This window comes from Pygocentrus nattereri, chromosome 17, assembly GCF_015220715.1.
Source record: "Pygocentrus nattereri isolate fPygNat1 chromosome 17, fPygNat1.pri, whole genome shotgun sequence".
Classification (NCBI taxonomy): Eukaryota; Metazoa; Chordata; class Actinopteri; order Characiformes; family Serrasalmidae; genus Pygocentrus; species Pygocentrus nattereri.
In genome coordinates, this window is record NC_051227.1 from 684,518 (window position 1) to 711,110 (window position 26,593).

Sequence of the window (26,593 nt, forward strand, 5' to 3'; positions counted from 1 at the left end):
CTGTTTTTATTGATGTTTTACACAACGTCCCAACTTCACTGGAATTGGGGTTGTAGAAAAGTACATGATTTTAGTATTTTAATTTGTAATTATATTCAAAATGAATGTAAATGTAATTTATTACTAATACTGTATGTCCAAAAGTCAGAAACCCCTCCTTATTAGGGAATTCAGCTACTTTAAGGTGCACCCATTGCTGGCACTGGCATTTAATTGCACACACAACCTGTATAATCTTTATAGAAAAGCATTGTCAACAGAATGGGATTTTCTGGAGCAGCTGCACACAAGCCTAAAGTTACCACATCCAATGCCAAGCGTCAGCCAGAGGGGTGTGAAGCCCATCAGTATAGAGCAGTGGAACCATGTTCTCTGGACTGATGGAGCACCTTTGGGATGAGTTGGAGTGATGTTTGTGATCCAGACCTAATCGTCCAACAACAGTACCTGACTTTACCAACCCTCTTGTGACTGAAAGCAATCAATCCTCACAGCAATGTTCCAATATCTACTATAAAATCTTCCCAGAGGTGTAGAGGCTGTTACTGCAGCGAAGGGGCAGAAGAAGTGTTGAGGAGGTCTTTGCAAACTTTTGGACATATAGTGTGACCAACTATAAGATTAATTAACTGTACTTCCCTCCATCAGAAGCAGGGTCCAACATTACAGTAAATTAATCTCCCCTTACCTTAACCCAATCGCAGTGTGGTAGTTCGGTAAGTGTAACTTGGCTGTTATCAAGTTCTGTGATGTTAGCTATGTAGTTTACAAACACGGGGGTCAGTCCATGCCTTTTGTGCTTCAGCAAATGAGCTGAAGTGTTACGTGTTTTGATGCAGATAAAGTTTGCAAAGTGGAGAAGAAGCCACCAAGCGAACTGATTGGAAGTGACGGTTGAAGAGTTTGTGACATTTGCTACACAAATGTTTCATTTGCTTACCTATTTTGCACCTTATTGTCCCTGTTTTGTTGGTCTACAGGATGAAACGGCTTTTCTTCAGGATGCTAGAGCTGAGAGGAAGGAAGAGAAGAGCGTAGCACTGCTTCCGAGAGTGATTCAATGCCGTGGGGATGTTTCTCTGGTGCTTTGTTATCTCTCCTTCAGATCAGTGAAGCGCTTCAGTACATATGACTGTGTGCGTATGTGTGGATTGTGTATTTTTAACCCTAAGAATTATCGCCACTAATAGCTGAGGTGTGTTATAACTTTATATGACATTATTTTAGACTTAAGGGAGGAATGCTCATTCAAGGGGTTATTCAAAGGCATCACGTGAAGTGGTAAAATCACTGAAACATATGGACTGAAGTGGCTTGCTGCTTTTAAAATCTGACCACAACATAAAATGTTAAATTACACAAATTTGAATAAATAACTTATAATAATAATGAGCATAAAAACAGTTCCTGGCGAGTAGTTTTTGTTCACCAAATTCCCATATCCCTGCCTATGACCGCATCATAAAAAATTTAATTCTGTATTTAATGCATCAAATCACTAAAATCAACTGTACTGTGAATGGACTGAATGGACTGTTTAAGTTCATTTGGTTTGATAATTTACATCAAACATAATGTGTCATGCATAATGAGAAGATATGACTTTTACACCACTGATGCTCAACTCCTCTCTGCTCTCTCACTCTGTTTGATCTAATTACCTAAGTGCCGACCTATCAGATTGTTGATGTGTCGGGCGGTACCCGATTGTGTCATGCCCACAGTTACATGCTGAGAACGCAGATGGAGCTGTTGTTAAAATGCTATTATTACAGTAGAATAGTTATTCAAAGGTAAAAACAGTATTAGGCTGCGTTGGGGTTTAGAACGGGCCTCTATCTCTACCCTCACTTTCTCGTTCTGCACCACAGTCTGTGTGTGTTTTAGCGATGAGCTCCCAAAGTACCTGAATGTTGTGGTGGGAAATGATTCGGCTCACTGTAATGAACATACAGTGCACAGCTACTGCAGATTTTGAAATCATATAAATAAAAATAAAAAATACAAGCCCCTCTCTAAAACAAGCACACATCAATCTTTGCTACAATGGTGTAAAGAATGTGTATTTTAGCAGTTCTGAAATCACTTCCCACTTTCCTGGTCATAAGTGTGGTATATTCAGTTTTTTCAGAAGCAGAACGGGCTATAATGTTTTATAAGATAAGATATATTACGAGTTTGACAAAAAAGGTTATTGTTGTGCATGTAGTCTCCTTTTACGGATAGAAACGACATTCTTTACTTTTTTGCTATGCTCTTGTCATTTCTTCTTATATCAGTACCTAAAAATATTTAAATACTGTTCAGAAAAACAAAAATAATATGATTTGATTCACGTCTTTGTTTATGAACTAGAGTTGCCTTGATTGGACAGAAATATAAAAGTCAGAAGCGCAGACTGGAACCTGTTGATGCAGAGTCTGTTTGAAGTGTAATTTATTACATTATTATTGACAAAATGACTAATAACTGTTAACAGTCTAATTAGCTTTCATTTTTATTTGAATGCTGTAGTGACATAGTAATAATGTCTTTGGTATAAGCTGCACCAAACACCTCTATTTACTAGTGAATGAAGATGTGTGTGTGTGTGTGTGTGTGTGTGAGTGTGTAAGTGTGTGTGAGTGAGTGTGGGTGTTTCAAAGCCATTCATCCTTGTCCTTTCTTTCTTTCCCCTTCTCCTTTATCCTGTTTATCTGTGCTCTCTCAGTCCACAGCTAAAGAATGCAGTGTGTTATCTCTATTCAGCTCCTAATGTCAAGAAAGCTCAACACAAAAAGACACGTCTACTGCACTGTACATGAGCGCACGTGTGTGTGTGTGTGTAGTTCACAGAGTTCAAGGGGAGAAAACTGATGATGTCATGAGGGAGGGCTTGATTGATGCATGAAATGCTTCAGTTAGACACTCACCTCACACTGACACACACACACACACACACACACACACACACACACACACACACACACACACACACACACACACAGTGCCACAAAACATGCACATTCTCACAGGGTGTTTTGAAAGAAGAAAAGGAGTGTGGAGAACACACACACAGACACACACACACACACACACACACACACACACACACACACACACACACAGCAAAAGGCCTAATTGGACTTAGGGTCTCAGATTTATGAGAGTGTATTGGACTGTACCAGCTGGCATTATTAGCACCAAGTGTGTATGTGGTGTGTGTGTGTGTGTGTGTGTGTGTGTGTGTGTGTGAGCGCGTCAGCAAAGGAGTTAATGGAGTGGAGAGAAAAACAAAACAGCTCTCTGCATCTGCAGTTAAGGCATTATTTCAGGTATACATGCACAAACAGTTAGAGACAGAGACACAGGAAGGCATTTTAAAGTGGGGGTGCCAACATTTTAAATCGCTCATGTGGTCTACACAAAAACAGCAATCTAATGATTTTTTTGCTGCAGTGTGGTAAGAGACAGTATGCACACATAACTGACACTCAAACCACTGACGGACACCGTGCGTACTCTGCTCTTATGGACCTCTGAAGCTGTGCTTCATTCTGTAGTCTGCATCACGCCGCTTTAGGAGCTCTGGGTGGTTTTGCCTACGGAGAACATGAATGGCGTTTTTGAAAATCGTTAATCGTTACCACATTTATTAAAGCTTGCTAGTTTGCACATGGTATTTAGGTGAGGTTGCCAGGCTTATGATATCAGCTCGGTACACAGTGGTGTTGGTTTGCAATGTAGCAATATTCATATTTTTACTTTTTAACAACTCTGTCAACCCAAGTGACATCCAGAGGAAAAATGCATGTGGGTCAAAACATATCAAGTCTGGAACATTTTTGTTTACCCTAGTAAGCGAGTTTCAAAAACACCATTAATTTTTCCATAACTTAGACCCAGAGATCCTAATACAAGCATGATGCCATCTACAGAATATATATATACACATATATATATATAACCAACAGTAACCAACTGTACCATGGCCATAATGAAGCTACATGCTGAAGGTTCAACACAAATGTGAAAAACCAACAGCTTCAACTTCATTAAAACATTAGACATTATTGTGTTAGCTGCATTTTTAAGCTGTTTAAAAAACAATATTAGTGTGTTTTACGGCCCCCGCAGTGGCCCACAGTTTGGCTTGCCATAATGAAAATGCAAGCGCACATTTCTACTAGGCTTACATCATTTTAATGCTCATTTCTTTACTTTATTGTTTTCAGAAGTCACTGATAAACAATCTTGAATCTGCTCCCTCAGCACCCCCACTTCAGCGTCCCTGCTCAGAGAAACACACACAAACAGCCCAGAGTCTTACACACACGTTCCTGGCTGCCTGTTGAGTATTTTGTCAACAGACAAAGCTGAGTATGGTTGCTGTGATGATAACGTTGTGTGTGGAATGAGGTCACACCCCTGGGAGAGAGTTGTCCTTCTAAACACACACACACACACACACACACACACACACACACACACACACACACACACAAGAAAATATCCCTAATAGGCAAATACTCCTCCGTTCCTCTCCCTATCTTACTATGTTAACCTTTCCACCTCTCTCACAAGCTCAGTGTTCACTTAGAACTGTCCATGGTGCTAGAGAGAGAGAGAGCGAGAGAGAGAGCAAGAGAGAGAGAGAGAGAGAGAGAGAGCGAGAGAGAGAGCAAGAGAGAGAGATAGCGAGAGAGAGAGAGAGAGAGAGAGAGAGAGAGAGAGAGAGAGCCAGAGAGAGAGAGAGAGAGCAGATAACAGGATCAGTAGTGTGAGCAACAGAGAATGAAGGGAGAAGGGGGTGGGGTGGATCCATGAGAGAGAGAGAGAGAGAGAGAGAGAGAGAGAGAGAGGATGAGATTTGCTTTGGCAGTGACAAGAAGGTAAAATATTGCTATTGTCTGCTTTAACAAGCTGTAATCTGCTGCATCTAGAGAGTGAGAGAAAAGGAATAAACAGAGAGGGGGAACAAAGAGAGACAGATGAAAGAAAAAATGGTAAGGGAGAGTAGAGTAGGAATAGAGAGAAGGAGAGAAAAAAGGGAATAGAGGAACAGAGAGAGGGAAAAAAGGACAAGAAAGAACAAGAATAGCAGAAAAGAGAAAATAGAGGAACAGAGAGAGGGAATAAAGGAGTGGAGAGACAGAAAAAGGGAATAAAGAGAGAAGAGAGAATCAAGGAATAAATAGAGAAAATGAGTAAATGAACACAGAAAGCAAGAATAAAGGAATAGAGAGTGAATGACGGAGTAAAGAGAGAGAGAGAGAGAGAAAATAGGACAGTAAATGAATACAGAGAGAGAGAGATGAAAAAAGAGAGAGAGTAAAGGAATAAAGAGATATGCAGCTGCCACTCTCTCTGCCCTTCTGCTTATGCAGCGCTACTGCGTGTGTGAGACATGCTTAGGGGTGTGTGTGAGCGTGTCAGCAGCAACCACTGGCGTGTGTGTGTGTGTGTGAGAGAGAGAGAGAGAGTGTGACGAAAGCAGTGGCATCAGGAAAGGAGGAATCAGAGCGATCAGCAGTGCCAGTGGATACACTGCAGCCAGCACGCTGAGGACACACACACACGCGCATATTGGAGAAGGCGTGTGTGTGTGTGAGGACGAGCGAGCAGATGTGGGTGAAGCTGAAGCGAGGTGTGGATCTTTCCAGAGCTGAGTGGTGAGGGGAGGGGGAAGGAGCCGTTTCTGTAGCCCAGCCGGAGGCTTTGTAGGTGGGCTATAATCAGGCCCACACCTGCCTCCTCTGGAGAGGTGGAGAGAAGCAGAGGAAGCTGTTTTTTTCCCCAGTTCCAGCATGCAGGGACACCAAAGATGGGCATCTTCCTCCTTCCAGACATCATCCTCTTCCTCGCGACTGTGTGCAATGCCTCTGGGCTGCGTAGTCATCACCAGGCTTGCCTTTCGGCCGCATGTGTGAGCACAAGTGTGTGTGTGGAGAAGGATCACACCGTATGGTGCTGAGGACAGCACACACTCACATACACACTCATAAACGCACTCCTAGCAGGTCGGTTGCCTTGGGAATCGAACCACAGACACAGTGAGTATGAACCTCCTCTCTGTGTGTGTGTGTGTGTGTGTGTGTGTGTGTGTGTGTGTGTGTGTGTGTGTGTGTGTGTGTGTGTGTGTCGTTCTTGGATTTTCGTTCCGTGGTGTGGTCCAGCCATGTTCTTTCTCTATGATATGTGTGTCATGCTCAACTTGTTCCCTTTTGCTTTAAAAAGCTTTGCCATTCATATATTCGTGTCTCAAGCATCTCTCTCTCTCTCTCTCTCTCTCTCTGTCTCTCTGTCTCTCTCTCTCTCTCTCTCTCTCTCTCTCTCTCTCTCTCTCTCTCTCTCACTCTCTCTCTCTCTCTCTCTCTCTCTCTCTCTCTCTCTCTCTCTCACCTATTCAGTCTCTATTCTCATGTCCAGTCACTGTGCATATTAACTAAAGATAGTCTTTGATTTATTTCTTTGCTATTATTTTTAGATTCTGCAATAGGACACATTGGCTCTGTCATAACAAAACCTTGTATCTCCTCTCCACAATGACAACTTTTCAGGAGAAGGAATGAAATGTTGTTAACTTTAGATGTAGGCCCATACCTTTCATTTTTCTTGTATTTTACTCCTTTTAAAGTTCATCTTTGGTACATTTGTGTGGTTTTATGTCATGATTTCTTTCGCCTTGACCATTTTCCAACCTCTCTTTATCCCATAAAATCTGTGTCTTTAGGACTAATATTTGTGTGTATATATATATATGAGGCATGCAACCTGCCCTGAATTGTGCCTAGTTCCAAAAAACTCTCCATATAATGTCAGAATGGGCGGGACTAAACTGCCGTAGGTTTAATATATGTAAATCATGTATCGTGTTGGTTTTCGTTCCATCACAAAAACAATGAATTCAAAATGGGCTATTTTGCTGCTAACTACCCATGTATGGACTGTATGGTCTGGGGAGTGAACGGTGTGCCTTTGAAACTTGAACAAAACTAAGTTTTCCGTGATATGGGCTCTTTGGTGCTTATTAATGTAACAAGATTTTATTCCAAATATTTGTGGATCATTGCTCTTGGTCTTTTCATCATGTAAAGCTTACTCATGTAAAGGGCAGCTGGAGTTTTTCAACGGTATAAAAAAACCAAGCACCTAAGAAAGACACAGGTTTTGGTATGACTGCTTCGATATGTTGTAGACTTGGCCTATTATTTTTTAAAGTTGCTGGACTAGTTTTCTGTTGGCAAACCAAATATGCATGTCTGATCTCCATGTATTTCTTAGAATCACACTTCATGTGCGTGGTGTTGTCCTGAAGCCTGTCTGTCCGGTGAACTGAGGGCTATTTGTTGTTAATAATGCTGTTATGGGAACATGTATGACAGACTGAATTATCAACCCGTTCTATCACAGTGTGGGGAAATCTAGTTTAGTCATGTGGCACAGGTGACCTAGTGACTAATACACCATTGTCTGTACAAAAAGTGTAAATATATAAAGTAGAACAGAGGTGAATTGATGCTTTGGGCCACTTATGGCCCGAACTAATATGAAAACATAAACAGACAATATGTTAAATGCTAACATCCTAACATAATGGAAATGAGAATGGATAAATGTAATAATCTTTATATTTGGGATGCTTGAATGCACTGGAGTTGATCTGTCAACAGAAAGCTGAACCTGCGTGAGACAAACGCTTCAGTCAGAGGGTTCTACTCATAGCCTACACAAATTACTAACAGTAAGAAAGTCTTTCAACTTTGCATTTATTTTGCTTCCAGTGAGAGTGAGATGCACTCTATGAAAATTATGCCATTACAAAGCAATGTGTAGTGTAATTTACATTTTTTTATTTATATGTTTACCGGTGTGCATACAGGTGTTTTAACATGTGGACAGAATAGCATAAGCTTGAGGAAAAGATGAGGAGAACTTAATAATCAACACAGCCAAAAGGATCCGAAAGTAAACAACACAATTCGTAGTTAAAGTCCAGTCCAGGGATTCAAAACACAGAGCAGTCCAAGAAGGCAAAAGTACTTCAGGGCAAAACAGAAATCAGAAACGGGTCACACTAGGCAAAGGGTCAAACACGGAAAACACGACAGGAGTAGAACGCTCAGTGGCTGCATAGAACAACACCTTGCAAAGTGTCCAGCTTAAATATCCCAGTGGTTGAAGATTCTCAGGTGCAAGAGTTCAGTAATCAGGCGACTGTGATCGCTGATAGGTGCGAGGGGAAACCACGTGATCAGTCTGGGAATCCTGGGGGTTGAAGTCTTCTCCTGAGACATGATCAGTCACGTGGTCTCCCCAAGCACTCTGGGAGATGAAGTCCGTCTCCCTTGCTGAATGCGTGACAGGTATCATGCTTCAGTACGCAACTTGTCCTTTTACATTACCTCCTTGATCTTTAAGCCCCTCTTTCATTGTTGGTGCCTTAGCCTGTTAGCTTTCTGCTGACCTGCTCCGCCTACTCTAATGAGGGCATAACAGATCAAAAGGTAAACCAGTTAAACAGAGCAATTTTTATGGACAAAGATTTCGAAGATAACAACTAGGCTTGGCCTGTCATGATCATGAAATTTTAGCTGATGATTAATTGCCATTTAAATAATTGCAATTATGAATAACAGGATAACTGTCTTGTTTATTGTACAACCCCAATTCCAATGAAGTTGGGACGTTGTATAAAACATAAATAAAAACAGAATACGATGATTTGCAAATCCTTTTCAACCTGTATTCATTTGAATACACTACAAAGACGAGATATTTAATGTTCAAACAGATAAACTTTATTGTTTTTTGTAAATATTCACTCATTTTGAATTTGATGCCTGCAACACGTTCCAAAGAAGTTGGGACAGGGGCAACAAAAGACTGGGAAAGTTGAGGAATGCTGTAAAAACACCTGTTTGGAACTTTCCACAGGTGAACAGGTTAATTGGAAACAGGTGAGTGTCATGATTGGGTATAAAGGGAGCATCCCTGAAAGGCTCAGTCGTTCACAAGCAAGGACGGGCGAGGTTCACCACTTTGTGAACAACTGCGTGAGCAAATAGTCCAACAGTTTAAGAACAACGTTTCTCAACGTGCAACTGCAGGAATTTAGGGATTTCATCATCTACAGTCCATAATATCATCAGAAGATTCAGAGAATCTGGAGAAATCTCTGCAGGTAAGCAGCAAGGCAGAAAACCAACACTGAATGCCCGTGACCTTCGACCCCTCAGGCGTCACTGCATTAAAAACCCACATCATTCTGTAACGGATATTCCCACATGGGCTCAGGAACACTTCGGAAAACCACTGTCAGTGAACTCAGTTCGTCGCTCCGTCTACAAGTGCAGGTTAAAACTCTGCCATGCAAAGCGAAGCCACATATCAACACCACCCAGAAACGCCGCCGGCTTCTCTGGGCCGAGCTCATCTGAGATGGACTGACGCAGAGTGGAAAAGTGTCCTGTGGTCTGACGCGTCCACATTTCACACTGTTTCTGGAAATCATGGACGTCGTGTCCTCCGGGCCAAAGAGGAAAAGGACTGTCTGGATTGTTTTCAGCACAAAGTTCAAAAGCCAGCATCTCTGATGGTGTGGGGGGGTGTTAGTGCCCATGGCAGGGGTAACCTGCACATCTGTGAAGGCCCCATTAATGCTGAAAGGTACATACAGGTTTTGGAGCAACATCTGCTGCCATCCAAGCAGCGTCTTTTTCAGGGACGTCCTGCTTATTTCAGCGAGACGATGCCGAGCCACATTCTGCACGTGTTCCAACAGCGTGGCTTCGTAGTAAAAGAGTGCGGGTACTAGACTGACCTGCCTGCAGTCCAGACCGTCTCCCATTGAAAATGTGTGGCGCATTATGAAGCTCAAAATACGACAGTGGAGACCCCCGGACTGCTGAGCAGCTGAAGCTGGACATCAAGCAGGAATGGGAAAGAATTCCACCTACAAAGCTTCAACAATCAGTGTCCTCAGTTCCCAAACGCTTATTGAGTATTAAAGGAAAGGTGATGTAACACAGTGGGAAACACGCCCCTGTCCCAACTTCTCTGGAACGTGTTGCAGGCATCAAATTCAAAATGAGTGAATATTTACAAAAAACAAAGTTTATCAGTTTGAACATTAAATATCTCGGCTTTGTAGTGGATTCAGTTGAATATGGGTTGAAAAGGATTTGCAGATCATCGTATTCTGTGTTTATTTATGTTTTACACAACGTCCCAACTTCACTGGAATTAGGGTTGTATTCAACCATTGCAATATAAGCATAAAGTGGCCTAATTAGCTGAATAGCCATCTTGCTTTTTTGCCATGTTTTCTTTCACACAATCCTGTCAAAGTATTTTTTGTGAAAGTGAATATACAAGCAAAACGACCCATTCTGCTAGCATAAAAGCTAGAAATATGAGCGCAGCTTAAACCTATCAAATAAACAAACATGAATTCCCCTTTTCCTTTTAACATGTTAGAGCAACAAATTAGAACTTGGCTTGTTTCCATGAGTTCAGTGATGTGTCTCAATTAATGCATTCACTGGTTTTCTTTTATTTACTGTACATCTAACTCACACTCGGCTTGTTGCTGCATAATACGACTGTGAAATCTAATGACTGGTAAATGATGGCAGTCAGCTTAAGTAAATGCAAAGTAATGCGATTCTCCCGAATGATTGCGATTAAAACATTATGCAATAATTGAGAGAGGCCTGGTCCGTTCGTTTTGAAGGAGTCCTTATGAAGACTCAGTGTGTACTCTGAAGTACTGCACTTCCTTGAGAGGCTTGTAACGTTTCTATTCTTGTCATTCTTTCATCTTCACTCAGCTGTAGTAGCAGCTTCAAACTGCGTGTTGTCCCAGAATGCCTCTGAAACATTTTGCAGCAACTTAAAAAGCAAGCACATGTTCTTTGACTTTGCAAAATGCACGACCGGATTTTTCAGCCATATGGTCACATTTACTTAGAGAGGCGGTAATTACCAGTAGTCTACCGTCATTTTGCACCAGTGGGGGTGACCAGTTTAGGGGGTTATATAAGAACTTCCATGCAAATGAACACAGGTGCAACTTTGTAATTTACGTGTGCCCAGCACTATATAACCATGTGTTTGGGTTGCATAGCTTTTTGTATGAAAGCCAGTTTCTGGCAGCTTTTTTACGCTTGTGTTCATATTTTCTCAAGGTTTTGACTTCGTAAACTATGACTTGTATGTGATTATTACAAGATATTAAATAGTTATTCTGAGAAAATAAGACATTTTAACAAAAAGCAAGGCAATTTATTTCAACAGGATCCATCAGAAATGCTAGAAAATAAATCACTGAGGGGTTTCCTTCCAAAATACTTTTTAGAGCACGTTCAAGGATTCTCTTTTTTTATTCATTATATGCAGTCATATGCAAATGCTTGGCACCCCAGTCAAATGACTTTGTTTTGTAAGTGAATGTAAGTGAACACATGCTCTAAAGAGAACACACTCTCTACTGCACATTTTAATGCACAATAATTATTTTGCTGAAATAATGTATGGGGGGATAAAATGATTAAAGTACATTTATATTTCATTTATATCCTTTTTTCCAATTTGTTAAGCCCAACAAATAAACAGATATTGTGCACTATAATTTGGAGGACTGCAGTGCTGTTGGCAGTAAGCTTTACACATACAACCAATATCAGTGCTCCATTATGATCGTGATCTTGTATTAGAGAAAAAGTCCTTTCCATTATATTTCAGTTGTTACTGGATTGAAACCATTCAATTATTTTGGACCTTCTCTCTTCAAACACATTTCTGGCTGGCGATTTGAGCTGAACTTCGCTGCCAAGTGTATTTGGAAACCATGTGATGTTGTACAATGCCTGTTTAATTTCACTAAGCTGGATAGAATCGAGTAGAAGCTGCAATAGAAGCAATTTCATTTTTCATTTTCAAGTAACTAGTCATGTGGTTATGTGGTTTATCCTTGAGCCATTTTTTGTTGTTGTTGCACGTGGGGCTTAGTGAACAGCATCTCTTCGTTTGTCATCTCTTTGCTACACAAAACAGAATGAAACACTTGTGATTAACACACACGCTTACACACCCAGAACGATGAGATCTAATTCTTGTCCATTTGCAGCAAATACACACACAGGGGAGTGGGATATCGCATTTCGCCCTTCGGATGAAAGGCACACATGGGCACACGCACACGCGCACACACACACACACACACACACACACTCTCTGAGACCATGAGGGTATCACGCTTGCCAGTGTGAGGCGGAACAAATGCATGCTCATCGCTGAATTAGGAACCCCCGCTTAATGCATTATGTCACCCCCACACGCTAGGATACTGTTGCCTGGATACGCAGCGCTCACTCGCCTCACATTCCATTTATAGAATACAGCTGTGTGTGTGTGAGCGTGTGTGTGTGTGAGAGAGAGAGAGAGAGGGAGAGACAGAGAGACAGAGAGCACAGAAGGGGAAAAGAGATTACAAGGATCCAAGGGAGGAGTGGGAAGGATAGATGATGGGAGAAGAAAGAACGGGATGTGTGGAGGGATGAAGAGAGAGCGAGAGTATGAGATCAGATGCTATAATAAGACATAGTGTTGAATAAAACACTGAGCTGTGACTTTGTGATAAAAACAAAAGTGACAAATGCACTCACGCTCTCTTACAATGCACTGGATTGTAAATGCCCAACTCTGCTCACCCCCTTTGACCTCCTTGTGAAATATTCAAAGCGTGTTATAAGTGTGTTGTTTGATTCTCTCTCCTTTAAGTGCAGGCAAGCTCACTGTAAATACTGCTTTGTGGTGATCAACAGCTGAATACAGACGTGTCAGAAAGAGATTAGATTAACAACGTTTGGGTGTTCCTGTCTTATGGGCCCTCACCTTCATAACTGTATAACTAGAAAATTAGCAGTGTTGGGGGTGACACAGTGCAAAGCAGTCGTTACAGTAACGTGATCACTGTAACAAAGCAGCACAGTCCTGTTACAAAGCAGTGTAACACATTGTAATTCAACCATGTAATCAAGTTTATCTTGTTTTATTTAGTCTTTGTCATTAGTAGCATGATATCTGAACGCTGTTGGTGCATTTATTTGATATGTAAAAAACATGATCTGAGAAAGTCGACAATCCTGAGAGTGTCACAAACCACCATTTTGAACAAGAAAACATATGAGTAGAAATCTGTCACACACCAGATGTTTTCTTGTTACTCTGTAATAAGCACTTACAGATACGCTGGGAACGAGCTGACTCACTCACAATAGCGACAGTGAACCCGATAAGCTCTGGTTCTATACTGTAAAGTTGATGATCTGATTTTACTGTTGCCAATGACAATTTGCTCACGTTGTAACTCTTTTGTCAACAGATTTAAATGAAGGACTGTTACTTTTTGTTGTTCTCGTCTCATCAGATTTGTGTGGCTAAATTCTGAAGAATTTAATTACATGCGTCATTTGTGCCTAAATGAGCAATATTAATCGCACACCCTGTATTTAAAACATACATTTCCTCTATATAGATTATCCTTTTCTTGTACCCGATTTGAATGTGTCTGCACTACATGCAACAACGGATTGTGTAAGTTTAATTGTAAATTGACAAGCACTGTGTGAGCACAGCCACGCTGATATGAAACCTATTGATAAAGACCCTCATATTAACAAAGAAAGGGGCACAACATCACCAAAACAGGCCCGTTTGGAGTTGCATTCAGATGCTGCTCTGGAAACATTCAATTTTATTTATCAATTCATTTGTTTGCTTGTTTGTTATTTGTTTATTCATTCATTCATTTTTTGATAGTTGTTGTATTTTTGGACTGTTTTAGCTGTTCCTTGCTTTAATCCAGCATAACTGGCTGTGTTTTAAGATGAATATCTGACAAATAAGTCTAGAGTGAAAGATTTAGCCATTTACGTAACTAGTTCACACATACAAATAGAAATAGCAGTTCAAATAGAGGAATCGCCAGATGAGTAAAGCGTTAAATAGGGTGTTTTCTAGATGTTTTTTCAGTTCTTTAATAAAAAAGTTTTATTCAAAATGATTTTGACTTACTATATACTGTGAATTCTATTCTGTCATTATATATTGACAATGTCTTTGACAGGTTATCATAACATTTTCATTTGCGACGCATTCTGGAGGCTAACCTTCATTTTCAATGTTATACAGTCATTCTAGAATCACTTACAGCTGTTCTTCATTCTGATTGCATCTAAAATGTCTTGTGAAAATACTGTGTCTAAACTTTTGAAGGGTAGTGTATGTGCCTTAACAACATACACTAACAAACTTTTTAGAACCAGTTTGTGTATTTATGGATATTACTGGTTATGCAGGTTATTATGACTATCTGACTTTGATGTATGCTGTGTAAACACAAGTGTGTGTGTGTGGTACTGTGTGGTCTTTGTCTTGTGTACAGCTGTATTTCTAGGAAACAAACATGATTTTTGGCAGCTGGACCAGACCAACAAGAATGAATCATGATATGAAAAAAACGTCTCCACCACCATTCAAAGAATCGATGTTTTCAGTAATGTAAAATCAATGCGGTTGCCGATAAATGTATATCACGTTTCCAGTACGGTAGTCCTGTGTAACTTCATAGCTTAAAAAATATGAAAAAATGAAAAATCGAACACTATAGATGTATCTGGTGTCACAATAGATGTGCCCAAACTTTCTGTCTTGGGGAGACAAAGTACAGTGTTTAAAATACAGAACGTTGGTGGGCTTCAAGATGAGAATACATTTTATGACATCACACTATATTTTGTTATGACTTTGTCTGTTTTTATATATTAAACATCCATATCACAAGGGGTTCCAGACTGTTCTAGTTTTTGTAAATGGCAGAGTCAGATATGTTTAAAATACGAGTAAGCCTTAAACTGGAGATGGAATTAGCTGAGAATGGAACTGAATAGAACAAAGCTGTAAACTTTTGTTGTTAAGTTTAATTACATTGCAGGATTTAAAACACATAAAGCTGCCAAAAATCATGTTTGTTTCCTAGAAATACAGCTGTACACAAGACAAAGACCACACAGTACCACACACACACACTTGTGTTTACACAGCATACATCAAAATCAGATAGTCATAATAACCTGCATAACCAGTAATATCCATAAATACACAAACTGGTTATATTAATACACATACACTACCTTTCAAAAGTTTAGGAGCAGTATTTTCACAAGACATTTTAGATGCACTCAGTGGGGTCCAAACGTCTGAGACCAAATTCAACATTATCAACAGATCATAGTAGAAAAAAAAACGTTATGACAAGTAGAGCTGGGCAATATTTCCAAAAAGGTTATCACGATAAACAAAATTCATATTGGTCGATATGGATACATAACGCGGTAAATGGCATATCATTATTTTAAGTCTGAAGGCTGATTTTTGCTCCTGGGTGGTTAATTGCTGTTTTAAACTATCCTTTATGGTCAGAAACACAACAAAACACTCACCAAACAGTGGAACACTTCACAAACCTGTCATGGGAGAGTGGGAAGTGTCTGATTGGCTGTTTATATCAGCTGGAAAAGCACGGCTGCCGTTTCTATAATAGTCATAATTTAGGAAAGAAAACCGATTATTTCAGCGGTCTGGTGACGAGAGCTCGGCGATCCCGTTACAAAGGCTAAACAAGTGGCCAGAAACAAGGCTAAACCGTTTCGTTTCTCAACGACGTCGACTTGGTACGAACAGCAGACGTTAGCTGGCTCGGCTGTCGCTGATGATCACTGGCACATCCATGTCAGAGCATATCGTGGTATTCAAACACCAGCTACTGGATTTCTCTATTCTGTCGTAGTAGTTTAAGGGGCGAACCGCAGTGTATCTGCTGCCCGCTGTGGAAAAGCACTAACTGCAGTGAGATTCTCTCACAACAGTCAAACAGAGTACCTTCTGTGTATGTTTAAACTGAAAGCGGTGTTTTTGTGTCGTGTTTGATCTACAGTATCATCAGTTCGGCCTGTTGTGCGAGTAACAGAGCGCTAGCCTGGAAAGACAGCGCTCTCACGCTCTCCAATACCTCACAGCTTCCTCAGTTTACTTTCCTTTAAATCGTAGCTTGGGAATGCACTAATACTATAACAGTGCTGTAGTTTTGATGAGCAGGCGTGATTTCACGCTGCTGAAGTTTGTTGGTATGTGTGGGAAAAGGTCAGTTCACTGTAGGACAGTATAGTTACTTCACTCACACTTGGTCACAGGACAACAGATCGCCGGTCATTCCACTCAAACAGGGAATGTATAACTCCACGTTTCAGACGCTGCTAAAGTTGCGACCCTTTTTTACGCTCCCTCTCTAATCATGCTGAAAAACGTGGAAGTGCGCCCTCTCCTGGTGACAGCAGAGTAATGTTGCTTTCCTTGCAGCTGAAAACACCACCAGGGCTTTCACCACAATGTGGAAGTGTCAGAATGGTGTATTATACTGAACATTCACTGAACCTTTCTTATCGCTCTATTGCTATCGTTTTATCACCCAGCACTAATAACAAGTAAAATGAAGAAGATATTTTGAAGATTTGGCACTTCTTCTAGGTCACTAAGCAAATTTAAGTAAATCTGAATTGACTATATTGAGGCTTTTGTATGTAAAAGGTCCTTTTTTTGTCGTATCTCTTCTACTGAAGCTGGTTTTCAGACAGCTCTCAATAGGCCACTTCTCCTTCTGGGTCGCAGAGGGTGCTGGAGCCTATCCCAGCTGTTATTAGGTGAAAGGCAGGATACACCCTGGACAGGTCGCCAGTCCATTGCAGGGCAGACAGACAGACATACACTCACACCAAGGGGCAATTTTAGCATGTCCAAACGACCTGCCTGCATGTCTCTGGACTGTGGGAGGAAACTGGAGGAAACCCACACAGACACAGTGAGAACATGCAAACTCCACACAGGAAGGACCCTGGTCGCCTGGCTGGGGACTCGAACCCAGGCCCTCCTTGCTGTGAGGCGACAGCGCTACCCACCACACCACCGTGCCGCCCAAACTGTAACGCTGCTAGTAGAATTTGTAAAGTCTTCAGATTAAATTCGAGAGGAGTGCTAAACAGAAGCATGTTCACTAGTGGACTCAGACACTAAAAATGTTTTATTTATTCCAGCTTCCAGGAACACAGTAGGTGAAACTGGATTTTCCAAACTCAGTAAAAACAGCTGGCACCTGCAACAAACTCAAATCACTTATTTACCAAAAAGTGCCCCACTTTTGAGTTCAGGAGATGTGTGACAGTACTGCTTGGGGGATTGTGGGACTGAGGCAGGTGATGAGAGCAAGAAAATAAAAGATCTAAAGAACTTCAAAGCTTCGACTGTATTGCAATTCTTTTTTCCAAGAAACATTTACAGAAGAATCACATGAAAAAAATGACAGTAACGGGGAGCAGTGTGAATTAAGGATTTTTTTCCCCTCATGTGCCTCATAAAGACATAGCCTGAATGTTTTCTATATTAATTCTGAATGTAATAGTGAGAATAGTAGTTAATAAACCCTGTTTTTGTAGGTTAACAATTACTTCTCTGCAATCGCATTTCACTTTTGAAAAGAAACTTTTTAAAAAAATCAAAACAAGTCAGAAATGTTTACAATGCAAACACTGAACAACAGGTAGATAAACCTGTGCTTTCTCATCCTAGCCCAGCAAGCCTGGCAAACGTAGCACTAAATGTTGCTTCATTTTATCATTTCTACAAGGCTAAAGCTAAAGCTCATCATTTCCATTCCACCTTAAGTATTTGGCACTCTGGTGTCCATGTTAGGCTGAAGGTAACAGATCACGTCAAGTCAAGTGGTCTTTACTGTCATTCCTCAATATGGCTTGTCTACATTGGGATGAAACGTCAGGCCCCGTGGTACAACACACAAGAGTAGCACATCAAACGTGACTACATAAAGTGCAGATACACAAAAGAGTAAAGTGGGTGCAGAATATAAAGTAAATACCTTTTACAATAAATACGAAGCATACAAACACATACAAATGCTTTTTTACTTTCATCTGAAACATGACTGAAACCTCACCCTAAACCTGTATATGCATGTATTTGTAGCATACCGGTATAATTGTTATAACAGGGAGGCATTGATACTGATATCAGGTCAATACTGTGCTCATTTACTCGTACTCAGCCTCATGAACATACACCAGTGCCCACGTACCAACACCAGCTGATACCAGGTGATGTAAACCTAGAAGCTCCAGAAGAGGGGAAGTGTTTCTGACTCTATAGCAGTTGGACACAAAGTCACTGGTCACTTCAAACATTTCACCTTATATATTCCTAGAAGAGGAGTAGAGGTCGTAAAGGTGGATGACTTCAAATATCTTGGGTCAACCATCCAGAGCAATGGCCAGTGTAGAAAAGAGGTGAAGAAGATGGTGCAGGCAGGATGGAGTGGGTGGAGACGGGTGTCAGGGCTGATGTGTGACAGAAGGATAGCAGCAAGAGTGAAAGGGAAGGTCTACATGACAGCAGTGCGTCCTGCTATGATGTTTGGTTTGGAGACTGTGGCTCTGTCTAAAAGACAGGAGGCTGAGCTGGAGGTGGCGGAGATGAAGATGCTGAGATTTTCGCTGGGAGTGACCAGGATGGACAAGATTAGAAATGAGCAGATCAGAGGGACAGTGAAGGTGGAGCAGTTTGGAGATAAAGCCAGAGAGGCCAGGTTGAGATGGTTTGGACATGTGTTGAGGAGGAATAGTGGATATATTGGGCAAAGAATGTTGGAGATGGAGCTGCCGGGTAGAAGGAGAAGAGGTAGACCTCAGAGAAGGTTTATGGATGTAGTGAAGGTGGACATGGAGATGGCTGGTGTGAAAGTAGAGGAGGCAGTGGATAGGGCAAGATGGAGGCAGATGATCCGCTGTGGCGACCCCTAAAGGGAGCAGCCGAAAGAAGAAGAAGAAGAAGAAGAAGAAGAAGACATTCCTACCAGACTTACATTGTTATTTTAGCTCATTTTAAATACACACAAAACTACGCTTCCCCAGTATGGTTTGAGACACGTAGGCTAACAAAGCAGAGGAAAAAGTTGCTATCTGCTACCACGAGTCCGTCTGCATGTCGACTTTACTCTGTCTGGCTGAATATAGTTGTGAGATATAAAAACATTAAGAGTGATTTTTTTTGTAAAACAGGCTGTGGATTGAACGAGTTGTCAGTGTGTACATCCAGGCCCACTTTTAGCTTTAGTGCACTGTGTTAGCTGCTCAGCCTCTCAGCAATGGGTGAGCAGCAAGTTATTTTGATTGAAAGAGCTTTATTTATGGTCATTCGGAGACAGAGCGGGCTGTAAGTGCTGCATACCCACTGCTATGACCTGGTACACCGCTACTGCTATACCCACTGCTATGAACTGGTACGCCGCTACTGCTATACCCACTGCTATGAACTGGTACGCCGCTACTGCTATACCCACTGCTATGACCTGGTACACCGCTACTGCTATACCCACTGCTATGAACTGGTACGCCGCTACTGCTATACCCACTGCTATGACCTGGTACACCGCTACTGCTATACCCACTGCTATGACCTGGTACACCGCTACTGCTATACCCACTGCTATGAACTGGTACGCCGCTACTGCTATACCCACTGCTATGACCTGGTACGCCGCTACTGCTATACCCACTGCTATGACCTGGTACGCCGCTACTGCTATAACCACTGCTATGACCTGGTACGCCGCTACTGCTATACCCACTGCTATGACCTGGTACGCCGCTACTGCTATAACCACTGCTATGACCTGGTACGCCGCTACTGCTATACCCACTGCTATGAACTGGTACGCCGCTACTGCTATACCCACTGCTATGACCTGGTACGCCGCTACTGCTATACCCACTGCTATGACCTGGTACGCCGCTACTGCTATACCCACTGCTATGACCTGGTACGCCGCTACTGCTATACCCACTGCTATGACCTGGTACGCCGCTACTGCTATACCCACTGCTATGACCTGGTACGCCGCTACTGCTATACCCACTGCTATGACCTGGTACACCGCTACTGCTATACCCACTGCTATGACCTGGTACGCCGCTACTGCTATAACCACTGCTATGACCTGGTACGCCGCTACTGCTATACCCACTGCTATGAACTGGTACGCCGCTACTGCTATACCCACTGCTATGACCTGGTACGCCACTACTGCTATACCCACTGCTATGACCTGGTACACCGCTACTGCTATACCCACTGCTATGACCTGGTACGCCGCTACTGCTATACCCACTGCTATGACCTGGTACGCCGCTACTGCTATACCCACTGCTATGACCTGGTACGCCGCTACTGCTATACCCACTGCTATGACCTGGTACACCGCTACTGCTATACCCACTGCTATGACCTGGTACGCCGCTACTGCTATAACCACTGCTATGACCTGGTACGCCGCTACTGCTATAACCACTGCTATGACCTGGTATACCGCTACTGCTATACCCACTGCTATGACCTGGTATACCCGCTGATATCTAAAAATGATACATTTTCAGTATACAGAATATATTTCTGAATACATTTAGGTGAATTAAACCATCACTACTTTTTAAAAGTATTCTTCCCAACTCTATACAGAGCCACATCACCAGTGCCAAAAAATATGTGATTACATTTACCCTTGTATTTCCCAAGACACCTATTTTGCAAAAACAGAAGTAGCTGTTTATTAAGAAACTAGGAACCTGCAGAGTGTGTGAGTACTGAGTATTACAGCTCAGGTGTTCTACTGCAGACTTTCCAGATGAGACATGAATCTCATGTCAGAGAAAACTACCAGAACTACCAGAACATAGGTGTACAAACACAGAGAACCAGTAGAGAAGTGAATGAACAAGTGAAACTGAAAAGTAAAGCTATAAAAAGTAGTAGGAAAGTGATGATGAGGAAGACAAATGTGTAAATGAGGAAGCAGAAATAGTGTATTTTTGTCTTGTCTTTTGACCAGGTTTTCACATTTACTGCCCAAACTGTGGGTCTAGCTCTAATAGTCACAGTTTACCACAGATAACTATTATTACTGCAGCTTTTAACTTTCACAGTCATTATTTTTATCTTTGTTTCTTACATTGTGCTATTACAAATGTACAGGTACTAATGCTTAAAACTTAAAGTGGCACTTTTCTGTATTTGGCAATGTTGTACTTAACACAGTTGCGTGCAAGTGGCACTACTTGAACTGAACTGAGGCGGAGAAAAAGAGGTGAGCGAGAGAGTAAAGCCGGGGAGATGATAAAAGTGTGTGTGTCATAATGTGGGAGTTTGAGCCAGCTTGAGCTGCCTCAGCCAATCAGATCTGTCTGTGCCGCACACTGGCGCTTACAGGATGAGCAAGTCTCCCGAACATTTACACATTCTCTCGCTCTCTCTCACACACAGGAGCACATTCCGACAAAACACACACTTTCTTTGTCTTTTTTACCCCCACGCATTCACAAAAAGCATTTTAAAGCAAATCGACAATGACATAAAGCATATCAAAAATGAAATGTCTTTATTTCTGGTGGTGAGTAGCCAGATTATTTACAGTATAAACACATAAATACACACATACAGATACAAAAGTACACACAGGCTCTTTATGCTGTCAAATGTGGGCCAAATGTATTCAAATCTGGCAGCGTCCTTTGTTTTCTCACTTTGCATGCCAGTCTCAAAGCCAGGTGTGTGTGTGTGTGTGTGTGTGTGTGTGTGATCATGTCCTCTTTTTCTGGGCTGAATCTTTTTCCTAGTTTGTTTAGGGCTATTTGATTTTGGCTAGCCATGTGTACACTATGCGTGTATGTATAGGGTTATATGTATATATCTAAAGGGTTTTGTTGCAAAACACGTTGTATAAAACGAAAAGGTTAATTTGCGAATATTTAAAATTAAGATACTGGAATACAAATTCATTTCGAGAGGTATTCTAAACAGTAAAGTGCACTAAACAAGTATTTTGGTGATTTCCATACCATATTTTCAAATGTATGTAAGAAATAAATGCACATATATTTATTTATGTATGGTACATTGCTTCTTGTAACTTCCCCATGCATTTTAAAATAAATGTTTGTATTTTTATTTATTTTAAATACATTTTAAATACATTGCAATCCATGCTGAAATACAGAATAAACAAATGTTTTTCAGAATATACTGCTGTATTAACCGGATATATTTAAAATGTATTTAAAATAAATAAAAATCCTTGTCCATGTTTTTTTTTCTATATGGGATATTATTACCATGCCATCCTAGTATATAAAGTATATAAAACCTGTTTTTCTTTAAACTGTGTGACTGACAACTTATTTTCTTTACCAGGCTTCAAATGAAGGTACTGACTGTTCACTATAAAACAGCAATAGAAAAGACTCACGATCTGCCTTAAGTAGCGCCAAACTCTGGCTAAATCTCAGAAAACTCCATACTTGCTCGCCAGAGTGCTAACGTTAGCTATGTAAGTTACAGCTAAGTAGTACACTAATTGTCCAGTATGGATGTGGCTGAATCCTAAGTGACTACTTTTAGGCTGTTATTTATTGTTTGGAGTGTGGAAGCCAGTGTTTTCAGCAGTCCATGGTTGCTTGGCAACAATACCATACTCAGCATCTCTTTGAGGAATGCATGTTTGTGTTGATTATTATTAATAGTAACAAATCATTTACTGATAAATGGTTTTTGAAAGTAGGCTTTACACATAAAATATCAATGCTATGTCGTGTCTGATATCACTTGTATTGGAAAACGAATAAACCTATTTCCTTTATATGTTAGCTGTTATTCTTTTCAAAAACTCATCACTTTAAAAATGATTACGGAATATACAGCAATTGTGACCAAAACTCTTCAACTATAGCTTGAGTGAACATTGGATTTTTCCTGCACCCATTTGAATGTTTTGATTACATACCTTTTTCATACTTATCTTCACATATTTGGACTCAGGGAAACTTAGAGAACATGCACTGCATGTCCACAGGTTTGTTGACACCTGCTCACCAGCTCCTCTGAAGTCAGTTCCTCTGAAATGTATAGGTGGTTTGCTCCCTCTTCCCTGCAGTAACAGCCTCCACTCTTCTGGGAAGGCTTTTCATTAGATGTTGGAACATTGCTTTGAAGTTCATTTTGATTGCATTCAGCTGCAAGAAGCATGGTCAGGCACTGATGCTGGATGATGAGTTGGATCACAAACACTACTCCAACTTATCCCAAAAGCCCAGAGTCCGGGGGATTTATACTCCTCCAGTGGTCCTTAAACCTGCCCCCAGGGACCCCAGAGGATCTACACTGTTGCTCTGTTTCGTTGTGTTGCAAGTAAGGTTGAGCAAAAATCTGGACCACATGGTCCCTGAGGACTGGTTTGAGAACCAGTGCTGTAGCTGGCGCCTGGCATTGGGTGACCTTAGGCTGATGTGCAGCTGCTCCAGAGATTCCCATTCTGTTGGCAGAGCTTTTCATTGGACAGGCTATGTGGGCACAGCTGAATGCCAGTGTCAGCAGTGGTTGTATCTTAAACTAGTTAGAAGTGGTGTTTATTGGACATACAATGCATAAAGGCAAGATATGGATATTAATTAATTAAAAAGGGACAGTTTGTTATTGTTTTATTAAGGTGTGTGTATATGTGTGTGTGTGTGTGTGTGTGTGTGTGTGTGTGTGTGTGTGTGTGTATGTTAGCCTTATCGGTCTCTGCCTCTCTCTCTGCAGGTGATCCCTTTCTCAGTGGGCCGTGCTAAAGAATGGACGGCAGTGAGGATGAATGTATGCATTTTCTGCAGTATGTTGAGGACAGTGGTTTAAGAGCTTACGACGAACTTGTGATCCAGAACGCCTCAGACATCGCCCGTGAGAGTGACCGTATCCGCAACCACACACATTGGGCATACCTACAGGAACAGAGTCAGAAGAAGAGGCGTCAGGACGAGGCCATCAAGAGGTACGCTCACACATAAGCAAGCTTTGAATGTCCCGGGTGGATCTGAAAGATTGGTATCAGAGTAAATTCTGATGCTTTTTAACCAATTTAACTGATGATCAAACATATCAAGCTCTTCATCTCTTCTCTTTTGTTCAAGATATTATACACCACTGCGATTTATTTACACCACTATTGTAAGCAGCTATCCTCCATAACTTGTGACAGTTACGTTTTTGTTCTTAAAAGTTGTTAAAGCTACACTATGCAGCTTTTGAGTATTTGGTGACCTCTGTGGTAAAAATGTGCAGTTGCACGCAGCAATTACACAATTTTACAAAGAGCTCTTTGCACAGTCAGCTGTGCTGACGCCTTTTCTGATGAATCTGATGATTGTGTTGAAACACTATTTATGGCCAGCTCACTCAGACCTTGGAGAAGGACATGTTTTCTGAAGGACTCTGTTGTCATCATATCTACATCAGTATAATGTTGATTTTACATCTGAGACCTAAACAAAGATGTGCATGGTCCAAAAACCTTCTGCATGTAACACCTTTTAAATTACAGTCTCAGGCTTTACAGGGTGACTCGCAGCTTATGTGCACCAATAGTCTTAACAAAGTAGCTTAAATGCCTACAATGTGGAACTTTTATCCAATGTAGGTGATTTGACTGCATTATAACATATGTGGAAATGCGGTTAAGCCAAATTCACTTAAAATTTTGCACATTATTATTACACATTTAGTGATATGACTAACATTGACCTTAGCGTTGAGCTTGAGTACTTTATCTATATTAGCACAATTAAATAGAAATATAACAATACCATATTAATTCCAACCAAAAATGGTCAGTGCAAAAAGTAATTTGATCTTAAACTTAAATCTTAAAAAAAAACAAAATGTATGAGAGTGTCACAGTCTCATGGCCTGCTGAGAATGAAGTGGTTTTACTGCAGCCAAGAATATCTTACCTACCTACTTAAACCTGAAGCTCACACTGTAAGTTGGGTAAGTGAACATGGGAAACATACTGGCATATTCACCTTTTTTATTGGTCAACGTTGTAATATAAGTAACATTATTTGTGTTTTAACGGTCCCAACTGATGACTTCAATTCTTCAAAAAATAACTAAATAAAAAACAGTTGCCTTTTTAAATAACATGAAACAAAGTGCTACACTGAAAGTATAAAGCATCTGGCTGTCTAGCACAATGAGTCATGCAAAATTATGCTATGACGTTTTGGTACAGGCATTAAAAGCAGCATATGCTCTTACTTTGCTCACGTTATTTGCGGCATAAAACCGGAAAACTACCAGTTGCACCGGCTGTCCGATGACGCACCCATAGTTTTATAAGCTTGGGATACTCAAAGTGTGCACAATGCGAAAACAAGGACAATACAAATATCAGATCAGATTTAGGATTATACAGTACTCTGAATGAAGCCTGGGTAGCTGGCTAGGGACATCCCTAAAGTGCACATAAATCAACATTATAGACTTATGATGTTAAGTTGCCTCGCAACAGGAGATGGCTTTTAAGAGGCGCTGCACATCTACACAACACCTTCACATATTCACACTCTCTTCACAAGCCCAGACCCTGACACTTTTCACTCGGTGAATATGTAAAGATGCGTTTGCATTCTTAGTTATGACTCATTCTGCGGTTTGATGATGTTCAAGTGACACTAACGATGAAAAGAAGCAGCTTTACATAATTATGTTTCAAGGTGATTTGGTGTAGCAAATTGAATAGTGATGGTGGAAAATATAGTTTCTGTTCCACCAAAACCAGGGCAGAGCACGAGCACACTGTGTGTGTGTGTGTGTGTGTGTGTGTGTGTGTGTGTGTGTAATATTTTCAGCTGAAGAGATCAATGCGGAAATGGCTGGATACCAGAAAGGCTATCATTGGGTCAATGAAAAGCTATACTCATTTATACAGGAATACTGTGTGTGTGTGTGTGTGTGTGTGTGTGTGTGTGTGTGTGTGTGTGTGTGTGTTTGAGGGAGAAAGCAAGAAAGACTGATATATGTATGCACACACATTATATATATATATATAAAACAGCATTGACTATTTAAAACACCATTCACCACAAAAGAAACAATAGGTATAGGTGTCACTGGTTAAGTGAAGAACAAATCGTCCTAATCATTGACTGTGTATGTCTGTATGTGTGTTTAATAGGGCATCAAAGCACTTGCATATTATTTCCATGCATTTGCATTAGAATCCAGGCCAAATGATCTCAGTAAACAGTGTGTTCTAAACAAGACTGCCTTTATGGTTCTCTTACGGTGGCTTAGACACACACACACACACACACACATGCGCGCACACCCAGCATTCACTATTTATCCTTTCTATTTTTAGCATTTCTGCTTTACATTCTTTCTTTAATGTCTAATTCCAATATTCCAGTCTCATTTTTCGCTTATTTTCTCTCGCTCTCACACTCATGCTCTCTGTCTGAGTCTCTCTCTCTCCCTCCCCCTACACTCTTCCTCTTCCTCTTTTCCTCTCCTTCCTGACTTATTCCTGCTCATCCACATTTCTGAAACTGACACCACATCACATAGATGCACATATATGTAAACACACACACACACACACACACACACATAATCTCAT

General features: G+C 41.0%; 1 protein-coding gene across 1 annotated transcript in view; it reads left to right on the plus strand.

Annotated features, from left to right (window-relative positions):
• Positions 1–5,409: 5,409 nt before the first annotated feature.
• Positions 5,410–26,593, plus strand: part of nyap2a (neuronal tyrosine-phosphorylated phosphoinositide-3-kinase adaptor 2a) — a 75,492-nt gene continuing 54,308 nt past the window's right edge. The window contains exons 1-2 of the mRNA XM_037546756.1: positions 5,410–6,032; positions 23,737–23,965. Of these exons, the coding sequence (XP_037402653.1) occupies positions 23,769–23,965 (197 nt within the window). The 5' untranslated portion in view covers positions 5,410–6,032; positions 23,737–23,768. The remainder of the gene's footprint in view (positions 6,033–23,736; positions 23,966–26,593) is intronic.